A 24,822-nucleotide genomic window follows, 5' to 3' on the forward strand; every position below is an offset into this window, starting at 1 on the left:
AAAAAAGTGGGAGTATTTACCAAAATATTTACCTACTACCAAAGCAAATTTATGTATACTTGCTCCTAGACAATCACTCTCAATTTACATACCTTAAATTATTTTTATTTATTTATTTTTTTTTTTCGGCCTCCTCCTTAATACCCATGTAAATAAATGTAACCATTAATAAGTGATGGATTGAGTACTAAAATTGAATACTTAAAACATTAAATAAAAATAAAAAATAATATAAAAATAAAAAGAAGGATATTTTGGGATTATGTCATTGACCAATACATGTATTGTCTCCCCAGGCCAATTCACCCTATTTCAAACCAAGATTTTCACTTTTTAGTTTTTAACCTCAGCCAAATTCACCATATTTCATATCATATCCTCCGTTGAAATCCTCTCTCATCATCCCTATATAAACATAGTATTGCTAACATTTTATACACCCATCCTCTGCTTTAATTTGGACATAAAGATCCAACATCATGGGTACTATCTTACATTATTTCATGCTTTTATCCTCTCTTTTTCTGCTAACTTTACTACTTTCACAAAATACAGCTAAAGCCCAAAACTTCTCCAAATTAGGCAACAATTTTACTACTGTAAATCATGAATTAGCAGCAAATAGAGGAAGATGCAACCTTTTTCAAGGAAAATGGGTGTTTGGTTCTTCTTATCCACAATATATTTCTTCTAATTGCCCTTTCATTGACCTTGAATTCAATTGTCATACTAGACCTGATAAATTGTACCAGAGGTACAGATGGCAGCCCTATAATTGCAATTTAAGAAGGTACCTTCCTCCCTTTTTCTTAATTTTTTTAAACTCTCGTGTCTAATAGAGTATAAACACGAACTTCAACCATAACTTAAACTTTTGGTTGAGTTCCAACTGACCCATACTGATGTAGACAGAATTCGATCCCATGTTTCGAGTATAACTCCTGTTGAGCCAGCCTGATTGGTCGAATGAAAAGCCCTTCAAAAGCAAGCGGAATAATACTAATGTGATTGTTTTAATGTTTATAGGTTCAATGGACTATATTTACTAAGGAAATGGAGGGGAAAGAAGATAATGTTTGTAGGTGACTCACTAAGTTTGAATCAATTTGAATCATTGGCTTGTATGATTCATTCTTGGGTTCCAAATACTAAGACTTCATACATTAGAGGTGGCGCTTTACGTTCTCTAACTTTTCAGGTACACTGACTGTTTATTCCTCTGCTTTTTATTGCCTTTAATAATTTTTTTTTTTTTTTTTTTTAATTTTTTTTTTAACTGAGTAGGCAAGTAGTAATTTATTGTTCCTTGTGTTATGGTGTACAACTGTTAGACTAATTATGGAGTAGGGACCAAATTTACTAATCATTCTTGTACTGTGCAAATTTATTTACTGTTGAGATTTCTTAAGCTAATTTTAATGAAATTTATTAAGAATATGGAGAAATATGCATAAATAGAAGTATGGAAGTAATAGAACTATAGAAGTAGTCAAGTAGATACTAGATTGAATAGGTTATATTATTACTACATACACCACTAAATTTTCAAACAACTCGTATTTATAAAACTTTATAGGGGTTCTACAATTTCTTTCTTTGGGTGGTCCAAAATATCTACCAATATACGATCTTGTTGGAGCAATATTTATTTATTTATTTATTTATTTGAAATAGATGTATCAAATACGTAATAATAATACAATCGTTGTATACTTGAGTTTGTATATATCATTAAATAATTTTTTAACCCATTATTTGGTAAAATACGTATTGTTATTTAATAATAATGATTTTGTAAGTATTTAGAACACTTAAAAATAAGTTGGGATTCTTGTGAGAGGTGTAGTAATATTAAGGGCATGTTTGGATTGAGTGAGATGTATTACTAGTGTAATAAAAGTCAAATTTAGCAAAATGAAAGTGAATATAGGGAAGGAGGAGATACCGAGATAGTGATGGTGTATTTGTAAAGAAAATTATGTAGTAATGGTATGGTATGAGGTGACCGAGATACAGAAAATTATGAGGGTAATAATTCCTCCATGTCTCTCTCTTCCTCATGGCACAATTACTTTATTTAATTTGTAAATACCATTGCATGCCTCTTACAACACCTCTAATTATTTATATTTTTTCAACTTTGACTTTTATTACCTTCTTAATATATTCCTCATGGCCAGTGGAATCTTTAGTTTCAAAGGGTTGATGATTTCGAACATGTCATTTATGGGGTTTCATGTATGTGTGCATAGGTCATTTTGACTAATTTCCATCTTTCCAGCTATTTGGAAAAGATAAAAGTATGCATGCCTTAATCTTTAGGGTTAATTTTTTTTTTTTTTTTTTTTAAATTTTTGTAAAACAATTTAATTTGTTTTATTTTACTCATGCTGTCATGCATGATTATTGCATCAAGAAGTACCCTATGTATATGCCTTTCCTTTTTACTTTTCTTTCGATAAACTTAGGTCTAGGCTTTTTATTTTATATGGTCATGTTTTCAGGAATAGGGTGCATATAGGCGTATAGGGTCTATGTATTTTGCGTGCATATAAGAGGGCAATCGGGAATTCGGTGGTACATTTTCTCTCTTTTAATGGTACAGTGGTACATTTTTGTGTACTATAATGTACTATTATGCATGCAGTGGTACTTTTTGTCATCATATTTTCTACCATCGATTTTTCTCAGATTCCCATTATTTACAAAAATGTCATCCTATTTGGTTAGTTTTTACTTAGTTTGATTAGAAATGATATGAGGGCGCTCTCTAGTCTATGGTACAGTAGTACTTGAACAGTTCACTTATTGAAGATAAGGTAGGAATGGTAGGATTGCCTTTTCTTTGTCCTCCATAAATGGCTGACCTTATATAGATTCTATGTTTGGTACACATATTCTTAAACCCAACCCTAATTCACGCCTATACTTGAGATATTAATAATTTACATATGAGGAGGTATTAATTATGAGGGACAATTACCCCTCAATGTTCTAAACGACTAAACTCCTCATACCAACGGTACAAGAAATTTAGACTAGATAAGTTTAGATCCACTAATACAAGTTACTCGAAAGTAAATGAATTTATATCTAATTATGCTCAAATCAAATTAAACTATGTTTATAATCTTTAGATATGTAAAATTCAACCTAAGAGAACCCATTTATATTAATGAGAGAGAGTAAAAATAAAGACTAACGAAATCCAACTCATACATACAACAAATTAGGATGAGTCAAATAATTCATCTAAAAAGAATACTCCAGTTGAAAGGGGAAATAATGAATGCATTCCGATTAATATGAAACCTAGAAATTTCAAACCTTTCCGTACTTTACGCAACACCCCAAAAAATACTTTTACTTATTTTTCTCATACTTTTTTGGTTTGTTGTGCGCGTTATGTTTGGCGGGAAAGAAATAAGGACTGAGGTGTAAGGTATGCATAATTTCCTACAAATAAATAAATAAAAACTAAAAATTAAAATATAAAAAAATAGTGGAGTTTGGGGTCTCCAATGCTTGTCTTTAAGCGGATTACTTTTTTAATTACAGTAGTGTGGTTTTCTTCCCACGTTTTTCTGGGTGAGCTTTTGCTTTCAAATTTGCTCATCAACCGCAAATAGTGGATAGGCATTGAGTTTTTATAAATAGTTTGATTTTTTATGCTATTTATTTACCTCATATAAAATTAAATCATAAGTACTCTATTAATTTTAAAATTTTGCACTATTATAAATTGATTCGATTCATACTATAACTAGAATATGAACCTGCACTCGATTTGATGTTAAGTTATCTGATTAGATACTAGGTTACCTAAAGTGATATTAAGATTCTTAGTCAGATTTGACGATGACATGAATTGACAACCAACCAATCAAAAATAAAAAATCAATTATAACCCATCATAACCTGTTATTGACCCAACATGCGGTTACTTATAATCCGATTTTGTTCGACTTATCAATATTAACTCAGCTGCCATTCACTAGACCCAAAACCAATATATAACTAGATGTCAACTCGACCTATTCATTACCCAAGTGAAACTGATTAAACAAGAATTATCTTGAGTAGAATTTGATTACAACAATAAAATTGTAGAATTGGTTTTTTAATATATGCTTTAATTGTCTTAGAAACATATTGATATTGAGTACATTTTGTTCATATCATATACCTCCTACTCGTAATTTTATAGGTTGAATAGCATATTCATTACTCTTGATCCAATTATGAAATGCCTAATTATATAGGTTTGATGTGAGTCATGTGACCCAATTGAAACTTGATCTTAAGCCAAAACTACATTTAACCCAAAACTAGCCAGGTGCTTGACCAAATATGATTTGATACAACCCAAATCTGGATTGATTCCAACCCAAAATTGACAATGGGTGTCTTACACCCAAATGGGTAAATGACTAAACATGACTAATTTAAAACTTGACTCAACCTGAAATTGGACCGAATTTGAAGGATTGATTGACTCAACGTGATTTGAAATTGATTTGGCTCGGATTACTCGAATTGACAACCCTAGTGAAAGAGAGGGTTTGGGTACGATAATGTTATTGTATTTGCTCTTAACTAACGTTGTTAAGCCACAATTTTGGTTGGATTTTAATTATGTTAAAACTTTATTTTAATTTTTGGATCATCGCACTACAAGAATACGCGCGTTTACCGATGGTCTCTAAAATCCATCGGTAAAAATATAATTTACTGGTTATATCAAGCCATAGGTATATTTTTTCCGATGGCTTTCTTCCATCGGTAAAAAATAAATACCGTTGGCTTTATTTTATCGGTAAAAAAGTCATCGGTATTTTTTAAAAAAAAAATAAAAAGTAAACACTAGGCGGAGCATTGAAAGTCTGAAACCCTAATTGGGCGCCCCCACTTCCCTCTTTTCCCACGGCTCCTCCTCTCTATCTCCTCTCTCCTTCTTTCTTTCGTCCACGGCTCCTCCTCCTCCTTTTTCTCCTCTATTTCTCGCCCTCTTCTCTCTCCTCCCTTTCTGTTTTACACTTTTTGTTTGTGTTCTTCGGTTTTATCGACAATGTTCTTGGGCTTTTCGTGGGAAATCTGGCGACATTGTGGTTTTTGATGGTCAAAATCGACCATAAAAACTCCAGATCTGGAGTTTTTATGGTCGAATTTGACCATTTAAACCCTAAGAAGTGAAAAAATCTGAATGTATGTTATTTTTGGTTGAATATTCGTGGGTTTTGTGGTTGATTTTCGTATGTTTTGAGGTTAATTTCGGGGGTTTTGTGGTTGATTTTCGTATGTTTTGTAATTAATTTCGTGGGTATTGTGGTTGATTTTAATATGTTTTGTAATTAATTTCATGGGTTTTGTGGTTAATTATCTTATTTTTGTGATTGATTTTCATGGGTTATGTGGCTGAATTTGGTAGATTTTCGAGGGTTTTTTTTGGTTGATTTTCTTTGAATTTTTTGATTGATTTTCGTGGGTTTTTTATGGTTGATTTTCGTTGGTTTTTGTGGTTGATTTTCATTAGTATTTGTGGTTGATTTTTGTGAATTATTGGTTATTTTTGTGGGTTTATGGAGGTGGTGGAGGTGGTGGTAGGTGGATGAGGGTTGCTGGTGGTCGTGGTAGGTGGATGAAGGTTGCCGGTGGTCGTGGTAGGTGGATTGGTTGTGGTGGTTGGTTGGGGTCCTGGGGATGCGGGCAGTAGGGTAGGGGGGCAGGGGGCAAGGGGCAATGGGGTGGGTAGGGGTTATATTTTTACTTTTCTTTTTTAAAAAAAAAAAGCCATCGGTAATCGGAAAATAACGATGGTTTTTGACCATCGGAAAAAAAAGCCGATGGCTATTGCCATCGGTATTTAAAAAGGTAGCGATAGTTTGTAGCCATCGGTATTAAGTTTATCGATGGCTTTTCCATCCGGGGTATTTTCGATTTTACCGACGTATTATTATCACATGGTCAAAATACCGATGGCAGAGCCATCGGTAAACGAGATACCAATGGTATTTTATACTTTTACCATTACATTTTGTCCATTGGAAAATGGCTCAATTCTAAGTAGTGTCGGACTATATTCTTTTTAGAGATTGATAGTTTGGTTTGCACAATAGAAGTATAAATTAATAAACTATGAGAAAATGTGCAAATTGAACCACATACTTGCAATGAAGACATTGAAATAATAGCGGGATTTGATGACCTAGCGCGAATCAAATTGTTCAGACTTGAGATTTAAACACTTGACTATGTCAGTGGACCACTGTAGTCGGTTGTATAAGTTTATAGGTAAAAGCATAAATAAATAGATCAATAAACCTAAAAATAAAAATAAAGACGATGCAGAAAATCTATGGAATGAATTAACACAATCACATGTAAATCTCGACAAATTGTGCAGATTTTGCACGGCAAAATTTGTGTCAAAAAAATGACCACTCGTTTGGCAGGTGATATAATTCACAAGCTAATATCTACCAAGCACAAACCTATTTGTTTTGATCTATATTATTGATTGAAATGGTTTAAAAGGAACAGAGATTTGACAATAGGTTTTAATGACTTTTAAACCCATTATGGTCTACCATTTTCCTTTATTTTTGTCTATTGTAGGACTATTCAAATTGTGTTTGGTTAGAACCAATTTGGTTCGAGTATTATTTAGGTGGTCGCTCTTTTAGTTCGATTCTGTTAAATCTGAATATTATCATCTTTAGGTTTGTAGCCGAAATTATGAATCAATCAATTGTAATTCGTAAATTGAGTAACTCAAAAATAATTGAATTAAATTGAGATTTTTTTTTTAAATATTTTTATTGTGGCCCATTTATTAAAATTCTTGCTAGGCTTTTGATTACTTAGTACTATATTTATTTATTTTTTGCATTTGTTTTGTCTCCATCATGGTTTGAGAAGAAAGGAACAAACAAAATAGGCTAAATTATTGAAAAATGAATGATTCTTTTGCTGGTTAATTTAACTGTGACAATAAAACAACTTTTATGTCGTTTACCAACAGACAATTATAAATGTCGAAATGTTAGACTTGGGAGATTGTGATTGGGTTCGGTGAGTATATAATTCCCACAAAAAATGCATGATTTCCTTACCTTATCATTATACCAGATAATTAAAATGCCTTGAGGAGTAGTCTTAATTAAAGAGGTCCAGAACTTTGAGATAATCTATTTTTAAGGATATCAAGTTTTAACAGTTGGAAGACTTTAAAATGGATGTAACATGAAAGTTACCTTTAATTGTATGAGATTTGAACACTTTTTCTCAAATCATATCATGTATTAGGTAATTTTTTTTTCCCTAAATGGTAAGAAAAAACAAGCAAGCATTTATGTAATTAAGCCATCTCGCAGCATGGAAATTCAAATACACTAATGGTTACACACTTACACTCGTTAGCAACCAAATGCGAAGGGACTAGATGGCACGAGAATGTACTTGTGCTACTACACATAAACTTCAAGCATTGAATATGTCCAAGTGCATAGATGTTTTAAATAATCTTTTAATAAATGAATCATTGTGATAGTGAAAATTGAGAAAAGGGTGCTTAAAAGTAAAAAACGAACCAAAACTTGTTTCTCATTGAAACTTGTTTAGGGAAATAGAAGTACACAAAATGTGCTTGTAGCATGGTTTAGTCAGTATGCAACTTCCTGGCTCATTTGTCGTAAGAAATATCTGTGATATGAGATGGGTAGATTAGGTGGGTCCTGAAAGATTACACAAATGAATCTGATATGAAACTTTCATTTTATTTACCAATTTAATAATTGAAGAAAAGTTTACTTTGTCAAAATGAAAGAAGTAAACTGAATAACGTGCTTTATATTGTGTTAATTCTGTTATACAAAATATTTCAGTGTATAAATGGTCGTCCTTTTACATCACTTAAAATCATCATTTAAATATGCTATTGGTTACATGTATCGTGTATGCTTAATTTTACAAATTGTAATGGGAAATAATCTAATTACTTTGATGCAACTTTAATGGACAGGAATTTGGAGTGACTATAATGTTATACAGGACACCATTTTTAGTAGATCTGGTGAATGAGAAAATTGGACGAGTATTGAAGCTTGATTCTATCAGTGGTAATGTGTGGAAAGGAATGGACATGCTTATCTTCAATTCATGGCATTGGTGGACACACACCGGCCGAGCTCAGCCGTATGTTCCTCCTCCCTCTTCTGTTTTCTCCATACTTCAATTAATTCCATCTTCTCTGTTTTTTCTTTTGGTTTTGCTCACGATGCGATTCTGAGACTCCTTCTACAATGACTTTAGAAATGTACGATTGACCTGTACTACAGTCATTTCTAAGATTGCATATATAATGACGAAAATATCTGATTGGTTAATAAGCGTTTAACCAACAAGGTTTACTAGTTTGGTGTTCTTAGACGCATTTAATAATTTATTAAGTAGCATAAATTGACATAGTATACTGTACTTTGTACTTCGTACTTGTATATCATAAAAGATTGTGGGTAGTATGTCAAATCGTATTTTCGTGACATGAAACTAAAGAGTACATGGAATTCACTGTGACCTCATTGTGTCTTCAATACAATTAAACATTCACTATAGTATAAACTTCTAGGTTAATTCATACTTTTTAAAACAAAAGGAGTTAATTCTCATCATTGAGCTTTCCAATCTTGTTTCATGAAGCATGTTTTAGAATTATGACTTTGATGGAAATTTGATTGAAAAGATTAACAGAAATATAAATGACGCAGGTGGGACTATATTCAAGTGGGGAACAAGTTATATAAAGATATGAATCGTATGATTGCATATTATAAAGGCCTAACAACTTGGGCTAGATGGGTTAATCTCAATGTGAATCCTTCTAAGACTAAAGTCTTCTTCGTTGGCATTTCTCCTTCACATGATTTGTAAGTTCTTTCCACAATTTCATTCTTTTTCCACCATTATCCAACCTTTTTATATTCTTTAACTTATCATTAGAAAATTCAAACATAAAGTATACATGTATGCATGATTTTATATATATATATATATATATATATATATATATATATATATATATATATATATATATATATATATATATATATATATATATATATATATATGTTGTGATAAGAAATAAAAAGAAGGGAAATTATCAATGGTACACCCAAGGTTCGGGTTTTTGTCAATGGTACATCTACTCAATTATTCTTTATCAGTGGTACACCCAAGGTTTCACACATTTATCAGCGGTTCACCTACCGTACCATTTCCGTTAAAAAAACGTTAATTTTGGCTTTTTTTCGATTTTCTAACTTAAAAAATTGACACATGCCGGCCTGTGGTTGGTCCAAAAAAATAAAAATAAAAAAAAATAAAAAAACTGACACATGGTGGCACTTGATTGGTCCAAATAATAAAATTAAATTTTTTTTTTTTAAAAAAATCAATCAATTAATTCTTTTTTTTTAAATCTTAAATTAAAAAAAACCACCTCTTTCTTCCTAGTCAGTGGCCCCCCTCCACCTTCACCCCCCCTCCCCTTCCCCGTTCAGACCCCCGCCACCTCAAAACGTTTCTGAACCAAATAACCCCGCCCTCCACCTCCACCTTCACCGACTCCCGCCACCTCAAAACCCCTCCGAATCGAACCACCCTGACCATGGCAGCCCACTCCTCTTCCCGACCCCCAACTTTACCATGCAATAGGTGAGGTTAACAAGTTTTAAGTCCAAAAAAGTCGATTTTATTCTTGTTATAAGAGATAAATTATTAAAATTTTAAAAAAGGTAGCTTTCAAACTCTTATCACCAAATTGTAGGTAAGTTAAATCATTATCAAATCAACAAAATCCCCATCAAAATATTCTTTAATGATAAGGAACATCTTTCGAATACTCTCGCTAACTAAAGTAACAAAACTATGATGATTGTAATTTGATAGTAATAATCATGATGACAAGAGAATCAAAAAGTGGAGGGATGGGTTAGTCCCTCTGTCTCCCCCGGGTGTAACCAGGATTCGATCCTCACCCTAGTCTCCCGTGATAGGTGGGGTACCCCCATATCTTAACGTATATAAAAAAAAAAAATCATGATGACAAATTATATGTTAATTGTTAATGCAGCGGAAGTGATTGGGATGAACCATCAAGATCATGCTCGAGCGAAACAGAGCCCTTCTCCGGCACAAAATATCCGGCAGGTAAACCACAAGAATGGGCTGTGGTGGAGAAAGTAATAAGCAGAATACAAAAATCAGTGTATTGGCTTGATATAACATCTCTATCACAATACAGAATTGATGCACATCCTTCTAAATATAGTGGCCGAGGAAAAGATTGTAGCCATTGGTGTTTGCCTGGATTACCTGATACTTGGAATCAACTTCTATATAATGCTCTCTTCCAATGATTTGCTACTTTTGAACAAAAATCAACAAGTAATTAAGTGGAGTAAAGATAGAACATGTGCAACTAATTGAAGTTGGTGTATGTTATAATTGGTGCAATTAGGTTGGGTTTTGTGTATGATTTGCTTACAATTATAAATTTTGTATTTGCCTCTTAGAATTTGGATTTCAATTTGATATTTTTTAAGTGGGAAGTTGGGTGTATAAGGACTTTTGCTTCAAGTGTAAATAAGTTGTCCATCTTTGGTCAAAAAGGTGCAGCATTTTATTATCATTGCTAGTTTATATGAATGAAGGAATCCGATTTCTTAATTTGCAAATAATCTTTCGTGTATTTATGTACATTTAATTTTTCTGATTTGATTTAACAGGATAAATTTAGATAAAGATTCTATTTATATTTGTTTTGATGATCAAATTGGCCCTACATAAATCTAAATAAATTCCCAAAAATACCCGAGATAATTTCGAACTTGTGAAGGTAACTTCAAATAAACCAAAGGAGTCGGCTTAATTTCAAATGATGAGTACAAACAAATCACCATGCATAAAAATTGATTTAGTACAACAGCAACATTACCTTCGTGTTCTTGTGTTCAAAATTCAAGTGGACAACAATTAGAATAATTAACTACTACTCCTAAATTAAAAAAAATTTCTCTCTCTAAAAAAAATGCTTTGCCTTCTCTCTTCAAACAGAGCCTTTGCCCTACCCCCGTGTTCTCCCCTGCTGTCTGTGATCTGATCACCGCTGCTCTTATAAGGTCGCCGGCGAGCAGTCATCGAAGGTTCTACGCTTGGTTAGACACCGATTTCTCCTAAGACTAATCCATACGCTTCGATTTTTCGGAGTATAAGTAGGTTAGGGTTTCAATTGGGGGATTCTTCTTCGGTCTCCTCAGGTGACTTGTATCAAGGTTCAAAGGTTTGCTAGTTTAGCGTTTTCTTTAAGCCACCAGTTACCTCTTTTGTCCCGTCGGTGAAGACGAAGCGGAGTAGGGGTTTTCTTCTTCGCCGGCTTTCTCATCTTCTTGGTATAGTCAGTACTTTTGTGTAAATGTGTAATTAAGGGAAAGCCTAGTGGTCTAGTTTAAGCTTTGTCTTTGGTGTTTTAATATGTTTGTTTTAAATTTTTATGGCTAGATTTGAGGAACTAAGGGGGATGTTGTGTATTTCACATGTTGAAGAGAATGATGTCTCTTCTCATGAGTTAGAGTTTATAGTTGGGCAGTTGGAGAATCCTTTTGGTATTCCCAATTTTGTTACGATTTTAAAAGATGAGGGAAACATGTTCTACTAGCAAAATCAAATAGGGTCTACTATTGCAAATTACTCTCTTGCTCTTAACATGTTGTCCTTTGCTTCGGTTTGTAGTGATGAGGATAAATTGATGTTTTCGGGCATAACTGTGTCCCTTAATCTGAACTTGGGTGCTTGCTTCATCAAGGTGAATGATTATGATACAGTGGGTCAATTATGTTCAGCGGTTTTGTTTTTTGATACTACTAATTTGAAAGCTTACTTCAGAAGAGCTATTGCGGCGTTACATCTTAATAAACCTACCTTAGCTTTCATGGATCTTGCACAAGGCCTAAATATAAATCCCAATAACAGTGAGTTCCAACAAAAACTAAAAGGAGGTGATATCCTTATTAGGTTGGTCTCTGGAGTTTGTTGATGAGGCACTTGCAGTTACAAGGGAGGATGAGAAGTTTAGAGATTATGTTCATTTTGGGAAGGAAGATAATGGTAGGAAGTTAGGAAAAAAGGGGAAAAGAAAGGAAGGAGATGGTTGTGGTGATGGTCATGTTCGAAGGTGTGTAAAGGTGTGAAAGACAACATCAAAATGGGAAATGGCAATTCTATGGATTTGGAGGGTAAAGTCAACTCTACCGACCAAGATCTTAGGCCCAACGTTTTTATAACAATTGTGTCCTAAAGGGAACTTCAGAAACAAAAAACCCAAATCTAACAGGGTCAAGTTTTCGGTTCTTAAGCCGGAAGCGAATCGATTCCTATTTGCATCTCACTCAAACAATGTATGGAGTGATTTCCAAAGGGCGAACAGTATAATACTATTTTTCTCTCCAAAAGAATTTCTTTGCCATTCGAGTAGTCAATCCTTTAAAGAAGATGGATAGTGGTGAAACTCAAGAAGTTTCTACACCAATGGAGTTTAGTCACCCCATGTGGAAGGGCATGATAAGTATGAAACAACTCCAGATTTGATGCAAGAAGATCCAGCCATAGGTATGGAAAGTCACGACGAGTCATCATGCGAAGCTACGTCAACACTCCTACCATTTACGCCAGTTTCTTCCCCTCCCCTAATTTCTGTTCACCCAACAACGTCCTCCTCTTAAATATTGTTGGGTTTTGTTTCGTCTCCCCGTCCCAGGTTTAGAAGGAAACATGCCACTTTGCAAAGTATGTCACTCGAGTTTTTATTAATTATTTGTTTTGCAGGTTAAGCGGCTCTAAAAGAATAACATCATGTCCCACCAGGTATACTTGGTTTCCTAATTGTAAGTTGTATGGTCCGACCCCCATTGTTCTATCATGTAATCTTGTTTTTCTTACTTAGTTTATGTTGTAATCATGCTTTTCATTTATAGAACTCTTTGTCAACAAAAAAAATAAAATAAAAAACCCTACTCCTAATGCCTGAAGAAACTTAACACGGGTATATTTTGTTAAAATCATTTAGCTAGCTTTTAGAAGTTCAAATATACAATTTTTTCCAAAATTTTCAAATGTTTAAAAATATATCTAGAGAAGAGGCATCCGCTCATCAATGTTTGACCGCTACTAACTGTGAGGAGTGTGCTCCTACAAGACTACAATTTGGAGACAATGCTTAGAGCTGTCAATTCGGGTAAACGGGTCGAGTTTGGGTCGGATTAGTATGGGTCAGGTCAACTTAGGCCGTGTCAATTCGGGTTAATGTCGTAACCTATAAGGGTTAGATTCGGGTTGGGTCATGCTTGAGTCATGTCATATCGGGTCATACATCTTATCGAGTTTTGGTCGGGTTTAGGTCGGGTCAATAAAGAGTCGGGGTATATTCGGTTCGGGTGAATAAAAGGTCGGGTGTAATTTGGGTTTTTACGGGTTAAAACGAGTTAGGGTCATTCCCGGGTTCGAGTCGAGTTCGGTTCAAGTCAATAATTTGTGGGTTATAATCAGGTTGGGTCATTATCGGGTTCGTGTCCGGTTCGATTTAAGTCAATATTTGTGGGTTATAATTAGGTCGGGTCATTACCAACTCGAGACATGTTTAGGTTCGGGTCTCAAATATTGGGTTAACCTGGGTCTTGGGTTGATTTTAGGTTGGGTCATATCGGGTTCGGGTACATAGAGTAGTTTTAGCCTTACAAAGTTACGACTTTACGAGCATATTAGAATATATATATCCAACATATATTTTCTAATTATTGTATATATCTTTATTTAACTAGTCAATATCTACAACAATAAAGATATATATGTTGGGTTTTGTAGTGACCCACACTACGCGGAAAGAAACCCGCCAAGCCCCGCCCCCATAATAAATGCAATTAACAAGCAAAACATAATTAAACACAAGAATGGATAAAATTAAAGATTATACCTTTGACGCGTGCTTCGCTCAACAATGAGCTCTTACTTGAACCCCGAAAATACGAGGTCTCCAACGGGATCGTACCCTCGAACCCGACCCGAGCGTCCTAAGTCTCGAAGGTTAGTCGAGACCCGGACAAATAAAACTATTAGTTTTACGAATCAAGGCTTACTCAAATCAAGAGTTGCCTTTTAATTCCACTCAAGGTTGTGTATTCCCAAATACCCAAGCCTTTGGTATTTATAGGGAAATGCACCCTTGATTTCCAATCTCCAACCAATGTGGGAGAGTTGGTAAAATTCAATAATTTATTTAATTCCAAACTAAATAAATAATTAAGATCAATCACAACGCGACAAGTGGCATAATTATATGCTTATGAGTGATGCCCAAGGTTAGGTGGGGGGGACCATAGCCTTGCTCCTCAAGGCTTTGCTTGGTCCCCACACCCACACACAAACCGCCTCAAGGAGAGCTGTGCTGGCTTCCAGCTAGCGTGCCAGCTAGCGCTACCAGCTAGCACCAGCCAGCAGCCTTGCATCCCCAGCCAGGCAGTGCGTGCTGGTGTTGGGCGATGCTTGGCGCTGGTGCGTGCTAATGCTAGGCTATGCTAGCATGTTGGCCCTAGCTCAACACTCCCACGCATTTCCTCGCACACACACGCATCCCTCGCACAGGCTCTACGCATAGCCATGCCTGCCAGCCCCTCACGCACGCAAGGCCTAGCATGCGTGCTGCAAGCGAGCCACGCATGTTGGGCTTGGTCCTGGGCGATGGTGCACATGCACACGCATTGAGTGAGGCTAGTGATGCTTGCTAGCTTGCTGTGCTTGGTGCTGCCATGCGAAGACACGCACGCAAGCACACAGCTATGCGAATGCTCGGTGCTGTATTGCGAGGCTGCTGGGCGATGGTGCACACGCACACGCACACACGCATGTGCCTAGCACTGCAATGGTGTTGTGCGTGGTACTAGGGCTGCGATGGTGCCTAGGCATCATGCTAGGGCTGCGATGGCGCCTAGGCATGATGCTACGCCTAGCACACCATGGTGCGCCTGGGCTTGCGATGAGCTAGCCTAGCCTAGCTATGGCTATGCTCGTACTTGTCGCTTGTGATTTTGCGACGCTCGGTCTCGACGCCCTAGGCTCGATATCCGACGTCTGTATTCGGAAAACTCTGTCGACTCATTAAATCCTTCGGATTAATTCGTCCTCTCGGATCGGTTGTTCGATTAGGTTCGACCCGAAGGGTTCAGTTAAGATTAAGCTGTAATATTAATTGTACCTTAATATTAATGATCAGAAGCGGCCTCCACTTAGGCATTCCGATCACTTGACCTTACTGAAGAATTAGCTCTGTAATAATTCTGAACCCTCTATCAGAATAATACACTTGTTGGAAGGACACCATTCCTTTCAATCTCCCACTTGTCCTTCCGGACAAGTGTACATATAGTGTATAGCCCATTTCCTATGTCGCTTAATGTCTCTTCGTGAACTATAAGGTAAGATTCATCGTCATCCTTATTACGTTCAGAAGTGTTTCTCGATTTCCGAGTTTGACTGTCAATAAGCAGATGATTTCTAAAATCCATCTGAGCACGGCCTTGCATTTTCACAGTCTCGCTCATCGAGCGGCCTTTTAAACAACAAAGACGTATTCCCTATTGTTACTAGGGGGACATTCCCAGTCTTGCATTATAAGTTTCTCTTACTAAGAGGACCTAATCTCCCGAGTGTTCCCGTTATGATCCCCAGTTAAGGCAGACGTTAGGCAACATCAAAGAAACTAGTTCTCAAACAAGAAAACTTCACAATACTCATGGTCGAGGAAACGAGTTCCGATAGCTATAATGAGAAATGTACTTATGAAAATTTTTGAATCTCTTAAAGTACTCTCATACATCGATCCAGTGCAGTTCCAAACTAGCACCTGTGCAAATGATTTATGACCATCATGTCCTTGCAGCACAAGAAACGGTGCTGTAAATCATACTACACACTAATCTCTGGTGGTCATCAATCGTCCATCAGTTAGATGACCTCGATTAGGGATAATTTTCAATTTAAATATTCGATGTTCACTTAAAAGACGTTTCTTTATCTAAGACATGGTCTTGATACCCCGTTTGAATATTTCCATAAATCGAACGGACTCATTATTTAATTCTAAACCACAATTAAATAGCAATGGAGTGAATGATAATTTTGCACAAAATTAACAACTCCATTAATGAATGGTTTCAATACAGTGTCTTACATTAAAACAGCTAGTTTAATTAAAACACATGTACAGGGAATTTCAAAGCCAGTCTCCCACGTGGTTGATTCCCATTACCTCAACGTGCTTGTTGTGTTTCACTTGAGGCAAAGGTTTAGTCAAAGGATTGGCTACATTATCATTCGTGCCGATCTTGCAAATTCTGAATTCACCCTCGGATTTCCATTCCCTTATCATGTGAAATCGCCTTTGGACATGTTTGACCTTCTAGTGCTCTCTTGGCTCTCTAGCCTAAGCGATAGCTCCATTGTTGTCATAGTAGAGATCTATCGGACCCTTGATGGAGGGTACAACACCAAGTTCACTGACGAACTTTCGAATCCAAACAACCTCCTTAGCAGCTTCTGAAGCAGCCAAGTATTCGGCTTCAGTTGTAGAGTCTGCAGTTGTGCTCTACTTGGCACTCTTCCAGCTAAACGCTCCTCCATTTAGGCAAAATATGTACCCTGGCTGTGACTTGAAGTCGTCTCTGTCAGTCTGGAAGCTAGCGTCGGCGTAACCTTCAACAACCAGATCTTTATGGCCACCATAAACCAGGAATTTATCATTGTTCCTTTTCAGGTACTTCAGGATATTCTTGGCCGCAGTCTAATGCGCCTCTCCTGGGTTTGATTGGTATCGGCTCGTAGCACTCAAGGCATACGAGACATCTGGCCTGGTACATATCATGGCATACATGATCGACCCAATTAGCGAAGTATATGGAATCTGATCCATTTTCTCTCGCTCAACAGGTGTCTGTGGACACTGTTTCTTACTGAGAGTTACGCCATGGGATATGGGTAGATGCCCTCTCTTGGCATTCTCCATGTTGAATCGTGTCAGTACTTTATCAATGTAAGTACTCTGGCTCAATCCAATCATCCTCTTAGATCTATCTCTGTAGATCTTGATTCCCAATATGTACTGTGCCTCTCCTAAGTCCTTCATTGAAAATCACTTTCCCAACCAGCCCTTTACGGACTCTAGTAACTTTGTGCTGTTTCCAATGAGCAGTATGTCTTTGACATATAGGACTAGGAATGCGATGTCACTCCCACTGACCTTCTTATATACACAAGATTCATCTGGATTCTTGATAAAACCAAACTTGCTGATGGCTTCATCAAATCGCAGATTCCAACTCCTGCTGGCTTGCTTTAGTCCATAAATGGACTTCTTAAGCTTGCAAACCTTTACAGCGTTGCTCGGATCGACAAAACCTTCTGGCTGTGTCATGTACACAGTTTCTTCCAAAATCCCATTTAGGAAGGCGGTTTTGACATCCATCTGCCATATTTCATAATCGTAATATGCAACAATCGCTAGAATAATCCGGACAGACTTTAGCATTGCAACTGGTGAAAAGGTTTCATCATAGTCAATCCCGTGGACTTGTCTATAACCTTTTGCCACCAGTCTAGCCTTGTATATCGATACATTTCCATCCTTGTCTGTCTTCAATTTGAAGATCCATTTGCAATCAACGGGTGTGTAACCCTCGGGCAAATTCACCAAGTCCTAGACTTGATTTTCAGACATGGAGTCCATCTCGGATATCATGGCCTCTTGCCATTTAGCAGAGTCAGGGCTGGTCATAGCTTGCTTGTATGTCGCTCGCTCATCTCCATCAATAACTAGGATGTCTTGATCATCGGTTAAGACAATACCAAGGTATCTGTCTAGTTGAGATCTTTGCCGTTGCGACCTACGAAGGGTAATAGGTTGAGCATTTACATTGTCTGTTTAATTCTGACCAATCTTCCCAGCTGCTTCCAAAGCTTTTAGATTGTCAGTTTTATCAGGTTGACATTGTTGCTCGTCCTCTCGAACTTCGTCGAGTTCGATTTTCCTCCCACTTGTCATTTTGGAAAGGTGTTCCTTCTCCAAAAAGACACCATCACGAGCAACAAACACTTTGTTCTCAGATTTATTGTAGAAGTAATACCCTTTGGTTTCTTTTGGATATCCCACAAAGAAACACTTGTCCGATTTGGGTGAAGTTTGTCCGAAATTAATCGCTTGACATATGCTTCGCATCCCCAAATCTTGAGAAAAGACAACCTAGGAGGTTTCTTAGTCCATAATTCATATGGAGTCTTTTCAACAGCTTTTGACGGAGCGCGGTTCAGTGTTAGTGCCGCGGTTTGTAGCGCATTTCCCCTGAAAGAGATAGGAAGTTCACTAAGACCCATCATTGATCGAACCAGGTCTAACAAGGTTCAATTCCTCCGTTCGGACACTCCATTCCATTGAGGAGTTTAGGGAGGTGTCAACTCTGAAAGAATACCATTTTCTTTCAAGTGATCGTCGAATTCATGGCTCAAATATTTGCCTCGATGCGATCGAAGTGCTTTAATTATCTTGCCAAGTTGATTCTCAACTTCTTTATGAAATTCCTTGAATTTCTCAAAGGATTCAGATTCATTCGACATTAAGTAGATATAGCCATATATACTAAAATCGTCGGTGAAGGTGATGAAATATCGGTAACCTTGTCTTGCGGGTGTACTCATTGGTCCACATACATCCGTGTGTATTAGACCTAATAAGTCACTTGCCCTTTCTCCCAACTTAGAGAACGACGGTTTTATCATCTTGCCTAATAGACATCCTTCGCAATTTTCAAACGACTCCAAGTCGAATGAGTCAAGAACACCTTCTTGTAGAAGTTTCTTGATGCGTTTGACGTTAATATGGCCAAGACGACAATGCCACAAGTAGGTTTGATTCGACTCGATGGTCTTAGCATTTTTGGCGGTATCATCAATGTTGTAGACTTGTTTGTCAAGAGAAAGCACATAAAGACCATTTTCTGATTATGATTTACCATATAAAACATTATCGAAATAAAATAAACAACTATTGTTCCTAATTCGAAATTCAAAACCTTTGGCGTCCAACGCCGATATTGAAATAATGTTTTTGGTAACTCTAGGAACATGATAACAATTGTCAAGTTCTAAAATAAGCCCAGAGGGCAATGACAAACTGAGAGTTCCAACGGAGACGACAGACATTCTTGCTCCATTGCCGACCCGAAGCTCGACCTCTCCCTTCTCTATCCTCCTATTTATCCTTAGTCCTTGAGCATTGGAACAAAGGTGTGAGCCACATCCGGTATCTAATACCCATGATGTTTTGCTAGCGAAATTTAAGTCTATAACAAAAATACCTGATGAAGAAGCAACTGTGCCGTTCTTCTTATCTTAGCTTCCTTGAATTTGAGGCAATCCCGTTTCCAATGTCCCTTCTTCTTGCAGTAGAAACATTTGGAATCGGACTTGGAAGAGGCTACCTTCTTGTCCTTTCTGCGCTTGGCAGTGTTTGACTTAGGCGGAAAATTTCTCTTTTTCCCTTTAAAGCTCTGCTTCCTGCCCGGACGTTTGAATGACTTGCCCTTCCTCACCATGAGCATGTCATGCTTGCCCTCATCCTTGAGGGTTTGCTCGGCTTGCTTCAACATACCATGAAGCTCGGTGAGGGTTTTCTCCATGCTATGCATATTATAGTTCATCTGGAACTGATCATAGCCTTTGTGAAGCAAGTGGAGAATGATGTCAATTGCCATCTTGGTTGAATACCCAGCATCAAGCCTTTCCATTTTCTCAAATAATCCAATCATTTTGAGGACATGCGGGCTGACTAGCTCTCCTTTCTTGAGCTTGCTCTCAAGGATCTGCCTGTGGGTTTCGAACCTTTTAGTTCGGGCCTGCTCTTGAAACATATTCTGAAGCTCAGAAATGATTTCAAAAGCTGTCTCCTTTTCAAAGAAAGTCTTTTGAAGGTCCGGAGACATAGTGGCCAACATAATGCATTTGACATCCCGATTGGTACTTTGCCATCGGTTAAGGGCAGCCTGAGTGACCTCCGCATTGGGAGCGTCGGGTATTTCCTCATCAAGGACGTATTCCTTTTGCTCTTGCATTAGTACAATGCGCAAATTTCCTTGCCAATCTAGAAAATTTGGCCCGCTCAACTTCTCCTTGTCGAGAATTGAGCGTAAAGAGAATTGGTTGTTGTTTGAGTTACTTGCAGACATTGTTCTACAATTGAAAGAATTTGAAACGAAAAACCATTCATAAATCAATAAGTTGAATTTTAAAAGCGTTCATGCATTTTTTCAATCTTATTGAGCATTTTATCCACGCATTAATCAATTGTCCCTTATGGGCGAGAATAAAATGATTCCGAGATCCCAATGATCAAGAAATGGTTAAGCATGCTTTGACTTGTCTTAATCATTAAATATCTTAAGGTAAGCAATTCAATTGCTAATAGCTCCAAGCTACTCTCGGTTTGATAAAATGTCGCATCTAATGCATCCTTGACATTTTATCTCTTTTACCATGACATCTAAGGACTCCTTACTGATATCGTTGAGCTTAACCAAGACAACTTGTATACCTAGTATACCTTACGTTCCTAGGGAATTAGTCATGCCTCGCTTTGGTGTAGCCCATCACATACGCGCATTAGTTTGGTAAGTGTTGTTCTTGGAACGACAAATTTTAGCTTAATATTATTAAGGGATCTAGGGTTTCTATGTTGGTTGATTTAAGTGAACTTAACTAATCGTCGCAACATATGAAATCCTAGACATGCATCTAACATTCATATATAACAATAATATATATAAAGCATAAAATAGATGCATTTGGCAACTAGCATGACCCCTTGAAATCTTCAATTTCCATGGGTTTTCATCTTGGCTCGTCTTCATTGAAACGTCGTCTTGAGACATCTTGGCCAAAATAAAATAACTAGCTAGAACGACTAAGATTAATCTAAAGTACAAAAATACTTAACGGTTCGCATACCGTATTTAGATTTACAAAAATACATAACGGAACAAAGTCCGTATTTTCTATCCTAGTCGGGCCCCACTAGTTGCCATTTTCAATAACCTATTTTGAAAACAATCTTTCATTCACCCATTCACTATTTGTAAATGGCCCATGCATTTTACGAAATACACAATTAAACACGCAAAACTAGTAACTAACTTAGGTGGTTAATCCAATTAACGCGCTTAATTAAAACTAGTTAAAGTTGTTTAATCCATTATTTCTAAAAACAAAATGCTCACGTAATTAACTAAGCTCCCACTAAATTCCGCATCCAGACTTAATTAATCCAATTAATTAAGTCGGCATAACCCATAATTTAAAACGACAAAATTTTCGCAAAATTTCATAGCTGAAAAATTAAGCAAAATAGCCCCACCCAAGCATGGTGCATTGCACACCATGGCTGCTAGGCAGCAGTGGGCTGGCTGGCTGGGGCTTGCTGCCTCGCTGGCCAGCAGCAACACAAGCTTGCCAGCAGCCTACGCCACACAACACCAGCAGCATCAAGGGCTGTGCTGGCGCTTGGTGCTAGCATGCTGCGCCCAGCACATCACACTACGCTAGCCAGTACCACGCATGCCTGCTCGCATGCTGGCGCCTGCCAACAAGTGGGGGCTGGCTGGTGCTTGCTACCACGCTGCCCAGCAGCGCCCCAAGCAGCCAGCAGCCAGCAGCCAATGCCACTGCCAAAGCCCAGCACTTTAACACTCCTCGCCACACAGCCACGCAACATTGATGCTCAGCCATGCGCGCACCATAGGCAGCCTACATGTGGGCTGCTAGGTAGCCCGGCTAGCCTTGGTGACACATGCGTTTTACATCGATTTGCGTGCATTTTATTCGAAATTTTAATTCCGATTTGTGTGTGACAAAAATTAATTCTTAATTACATTTTTGAATCAATTTGAGGAAAAATAAAATAAAATAAAGTAAGTTTAACTTAAGTTAATTCAATTTTAATGGTGCTCAAGCCTAAATCATCCAAAAATTTATTCTTGAACAAATTTAGGTCTTTCTTTATGCTTAAAATTAAATGAGCTATGTCCATAATTAATTTAACCAATTATGCAAATTAATAATGGATTTGACAAACGGGAGTTGAAAAATTAAATTAACCATCTAATGATAAAAATTTCCAACTTTCATACTTGTGTAAAATAACAAGATTACATCTTCCAATATGAAGATTAATCAAAATTTTACTCACAAGTATTTGAACTTCATGGATTTTAATCAACCAAAATAAAAAATCCAAACTTTATTCAATATGAAATTTAGGGTTAGAGTTCCAATCATTTAAACCTTTAAAGATTAGAACTTTAACATATTAGGAACTTAAAATTACACATTCACATCAAACATTCACACATTATTGCAATTAATTTGCAAAATTGTGAAAAAACAAGTTTATGTGAAAAAGGCATATCAACCCAAGCACTAATTAAAACTCCTTAATTATGCTTAAGGATGTTTAAAATAGCAATAGATTAAGGATGCAATAATGCATTTAATCTAACCTTGTAATGCTTGCATTAATCAAGGCTTAAAAAGATTTAAAATTTTCGTTGAAAAATGAAAAACCCCAAAAACTTGGGTTTCTGGTTCGAATTTGGCTTCTGGACAGTCCTCAAAGAAGGTTGAATCTGTTTCAGAATGTCAATTCCACCAAAAAATCAGTAATTTTGAGCCAAAATCTGGGTTCGACAGCCAAATCGATAAAAATACGAGTTTTAAAATTAATTAAAACGAGCTTCTAATCTAATTAGAGAAGCAAAAAAAGAAATTAAATCTTACTTTAAAACACCTTAATTAATTAATAATTGCAAAAAATTAAAAGGAGCGTGGCTCTGATACCACTGTTGGGTTTCGTAGTGACCCACACTACGCGGAAAGAAACCCGCCAAGACCCGCCCCATAATAAATGCAATTAACAAGCAAAACATAATTTAACACAAGAAAGGATAAAAGATTATACCTTTGACGCGTGCTTCGCTCAACAATGAGCTCTTACTTGAACCCCGAAAATACGATGTCTCCAACGGGATCGTACCCTCGAACCCGAACCGAGCGTCCTAAGTCTCGAAGGTTAGTCGAGACCCGGACAAATAAAACTATGAGTTTTACGAATCAAGGTTTACTCAAATCAAGAGTTGCCTTTTAATTCAACTCAAGGTTGTGTATTCCCAAATACCCAAGCCTTTGGTATTTAAAGGGAAATGCACCCTTGATTTCCAATCTCCTACTAATGTGGGAGAGTTGGTAAAAATCAATAATTTATTTAATTCCAAATTAAATAAATAATTAAGATCAATCACAACGCGACAAGTGGCATAATTATATGCTTATGAGTGATGCCCAAGATTAGGTGGGGGGGACCATAGCCTTGCTCCTCAAGGCTTTGCTTGGTCCCCACACCCACACACAAACCCCCTCAAGGAGGGCTGTGCTGGCTGCCAGTTAGCGCTGCCAGCTAACACCAGCCAGCAGCCTTGCATCCCCAGCCAGACAGTGCGTGCTGGTGCTGGGCGATGCTTGGCGTTGGTGCGTGCTAGTGCTAGGCTGTGCTAGCATGCTGGCGCTAGCTCAGCACTCCCACGCAATGCCTCGCACACACTCGCATCCCTCTCATAGGATCTACGCATAGCCATGCCTGCCAGCCCCTCACGCACGCAAGGCCTAACATGCGTGCTGCTAGCGAGCCACACATGCTGAGCGATGGTGCAAAAGTACACACATTGAGCGAGGCTAGTCCTGCTTGCTAGCTTGCTGTGCTTGGTGCTGCCATGCGAAGGCACGCACGTAAGCACATAGCTATGCGAATGCTCGGTGCTGTATTGCGAGGCTGCTGGGCGATGGTGCACACGCACACGCACACACGCATGTGCCTAGCACTGCGATGGTGCTATGCGTGGTGCTAGGGCTGCGATGGCGCCTAGGCATGATGCTAGGGCTGCGATGGCGCCTAGGCATGATGCTACGCCTAGCACACCATGGTGCGCCTAGCACACACATGGTGCGCCTGGGCTTGGTATGAGCTAGCCTAGCTTAGCTACGGCTATGCTCGTACTTGTCGCTTGTGATTTTGCGACGCTCGGTCTCGACGCCCTAGGCTCGATATCCGACGTCTGTATTCGTAAAACTCTGTCGACTCATTAAATCATTCGGATTAATTCGTCGTCTCGGATCGGTTGTTCGATTGGGTTCGACCCGAAGGGTTCAGTTAAGATTAAGCTGTAATATTAATTGTACCTTAATATTACTGATCGGAAGCGGCCTCCACCTAGGCATTCCGATCATTTGACGTTACTGAAGAATTAGCTCTGTAATAATTCTGAACCCTCTATCAGAATAATACACTTGTTGGAAGGACACCATTCCTTTCAATATACAATAATAAATTTTTTTTGTATACGTCCGATGTACAATAATATTACTTTTTATCAAGGTAATTTTGGTTGAATTTAGGGTAACTTTTACACGTTTTTAGGTAACTTTTATCAATAAAGCATTAATAATTTTTATTTATATCAGGGTAACTTATATATATTGGGTCACTTTCATTCATAACAGGGTAACTTTTGATCATTTTAAGGTAACTTTGTAGCGGATATACAATATTTTATTGTACATCCGATTTTGTTAAATGTTTGTGTACAATAATTAGAGAATATATGCTAAATATATTCTAACACTTAG

The 24,822-nt window shown here is 37.3% G+C and overlaps 1 protein-coding gene across 1 annotated transcript; it reads left to right on the forward strand.

The window, feature by feature from the left end:
- The first annotated feature begins 255 nt into the window (after positions 1-255).
- LOC110685228 (protein trichome birefringence-like 39) lies at positions 256-10,736 on the forward strand. The gene is made up of 5 exons (XM_021861716.1): positions 256-790; positions 1,027-1,198; positions 8,021-8,193; positions 8,766-8,924; positions 10,130-10,736. The coding sequence occupies exons 1-5, from the start codon at positions 480-482 to the stop codon at positions 10,413-10,415; spliced, it is 1,101 nt and encodes a 366-aa protein (XP_021717408.1). The 5' UTR covers positions 256-479; the 3' UTR covers positions 10,416-10,736.
- The last annotated feature ends 14,086 nt before the right edge of the window (positions 10,737-24,822 follow it).

Source organism: Chenopodium quinoa, unplaced genomic scaffold, assembly GCF_001683475.1.
Source record: "Chenopodium quinoa cultivar QQ74 unplaced genomic scaffold, ASM168347v1, whole genome shotgun sequence".
Lineage (NCBI taxonomy): Eukaryota > Viridiplantae > Streptophyta > Magnoliopsida > Caryophyllales > Amaranthaceae > Chenopodium > Chenopodium quinoa.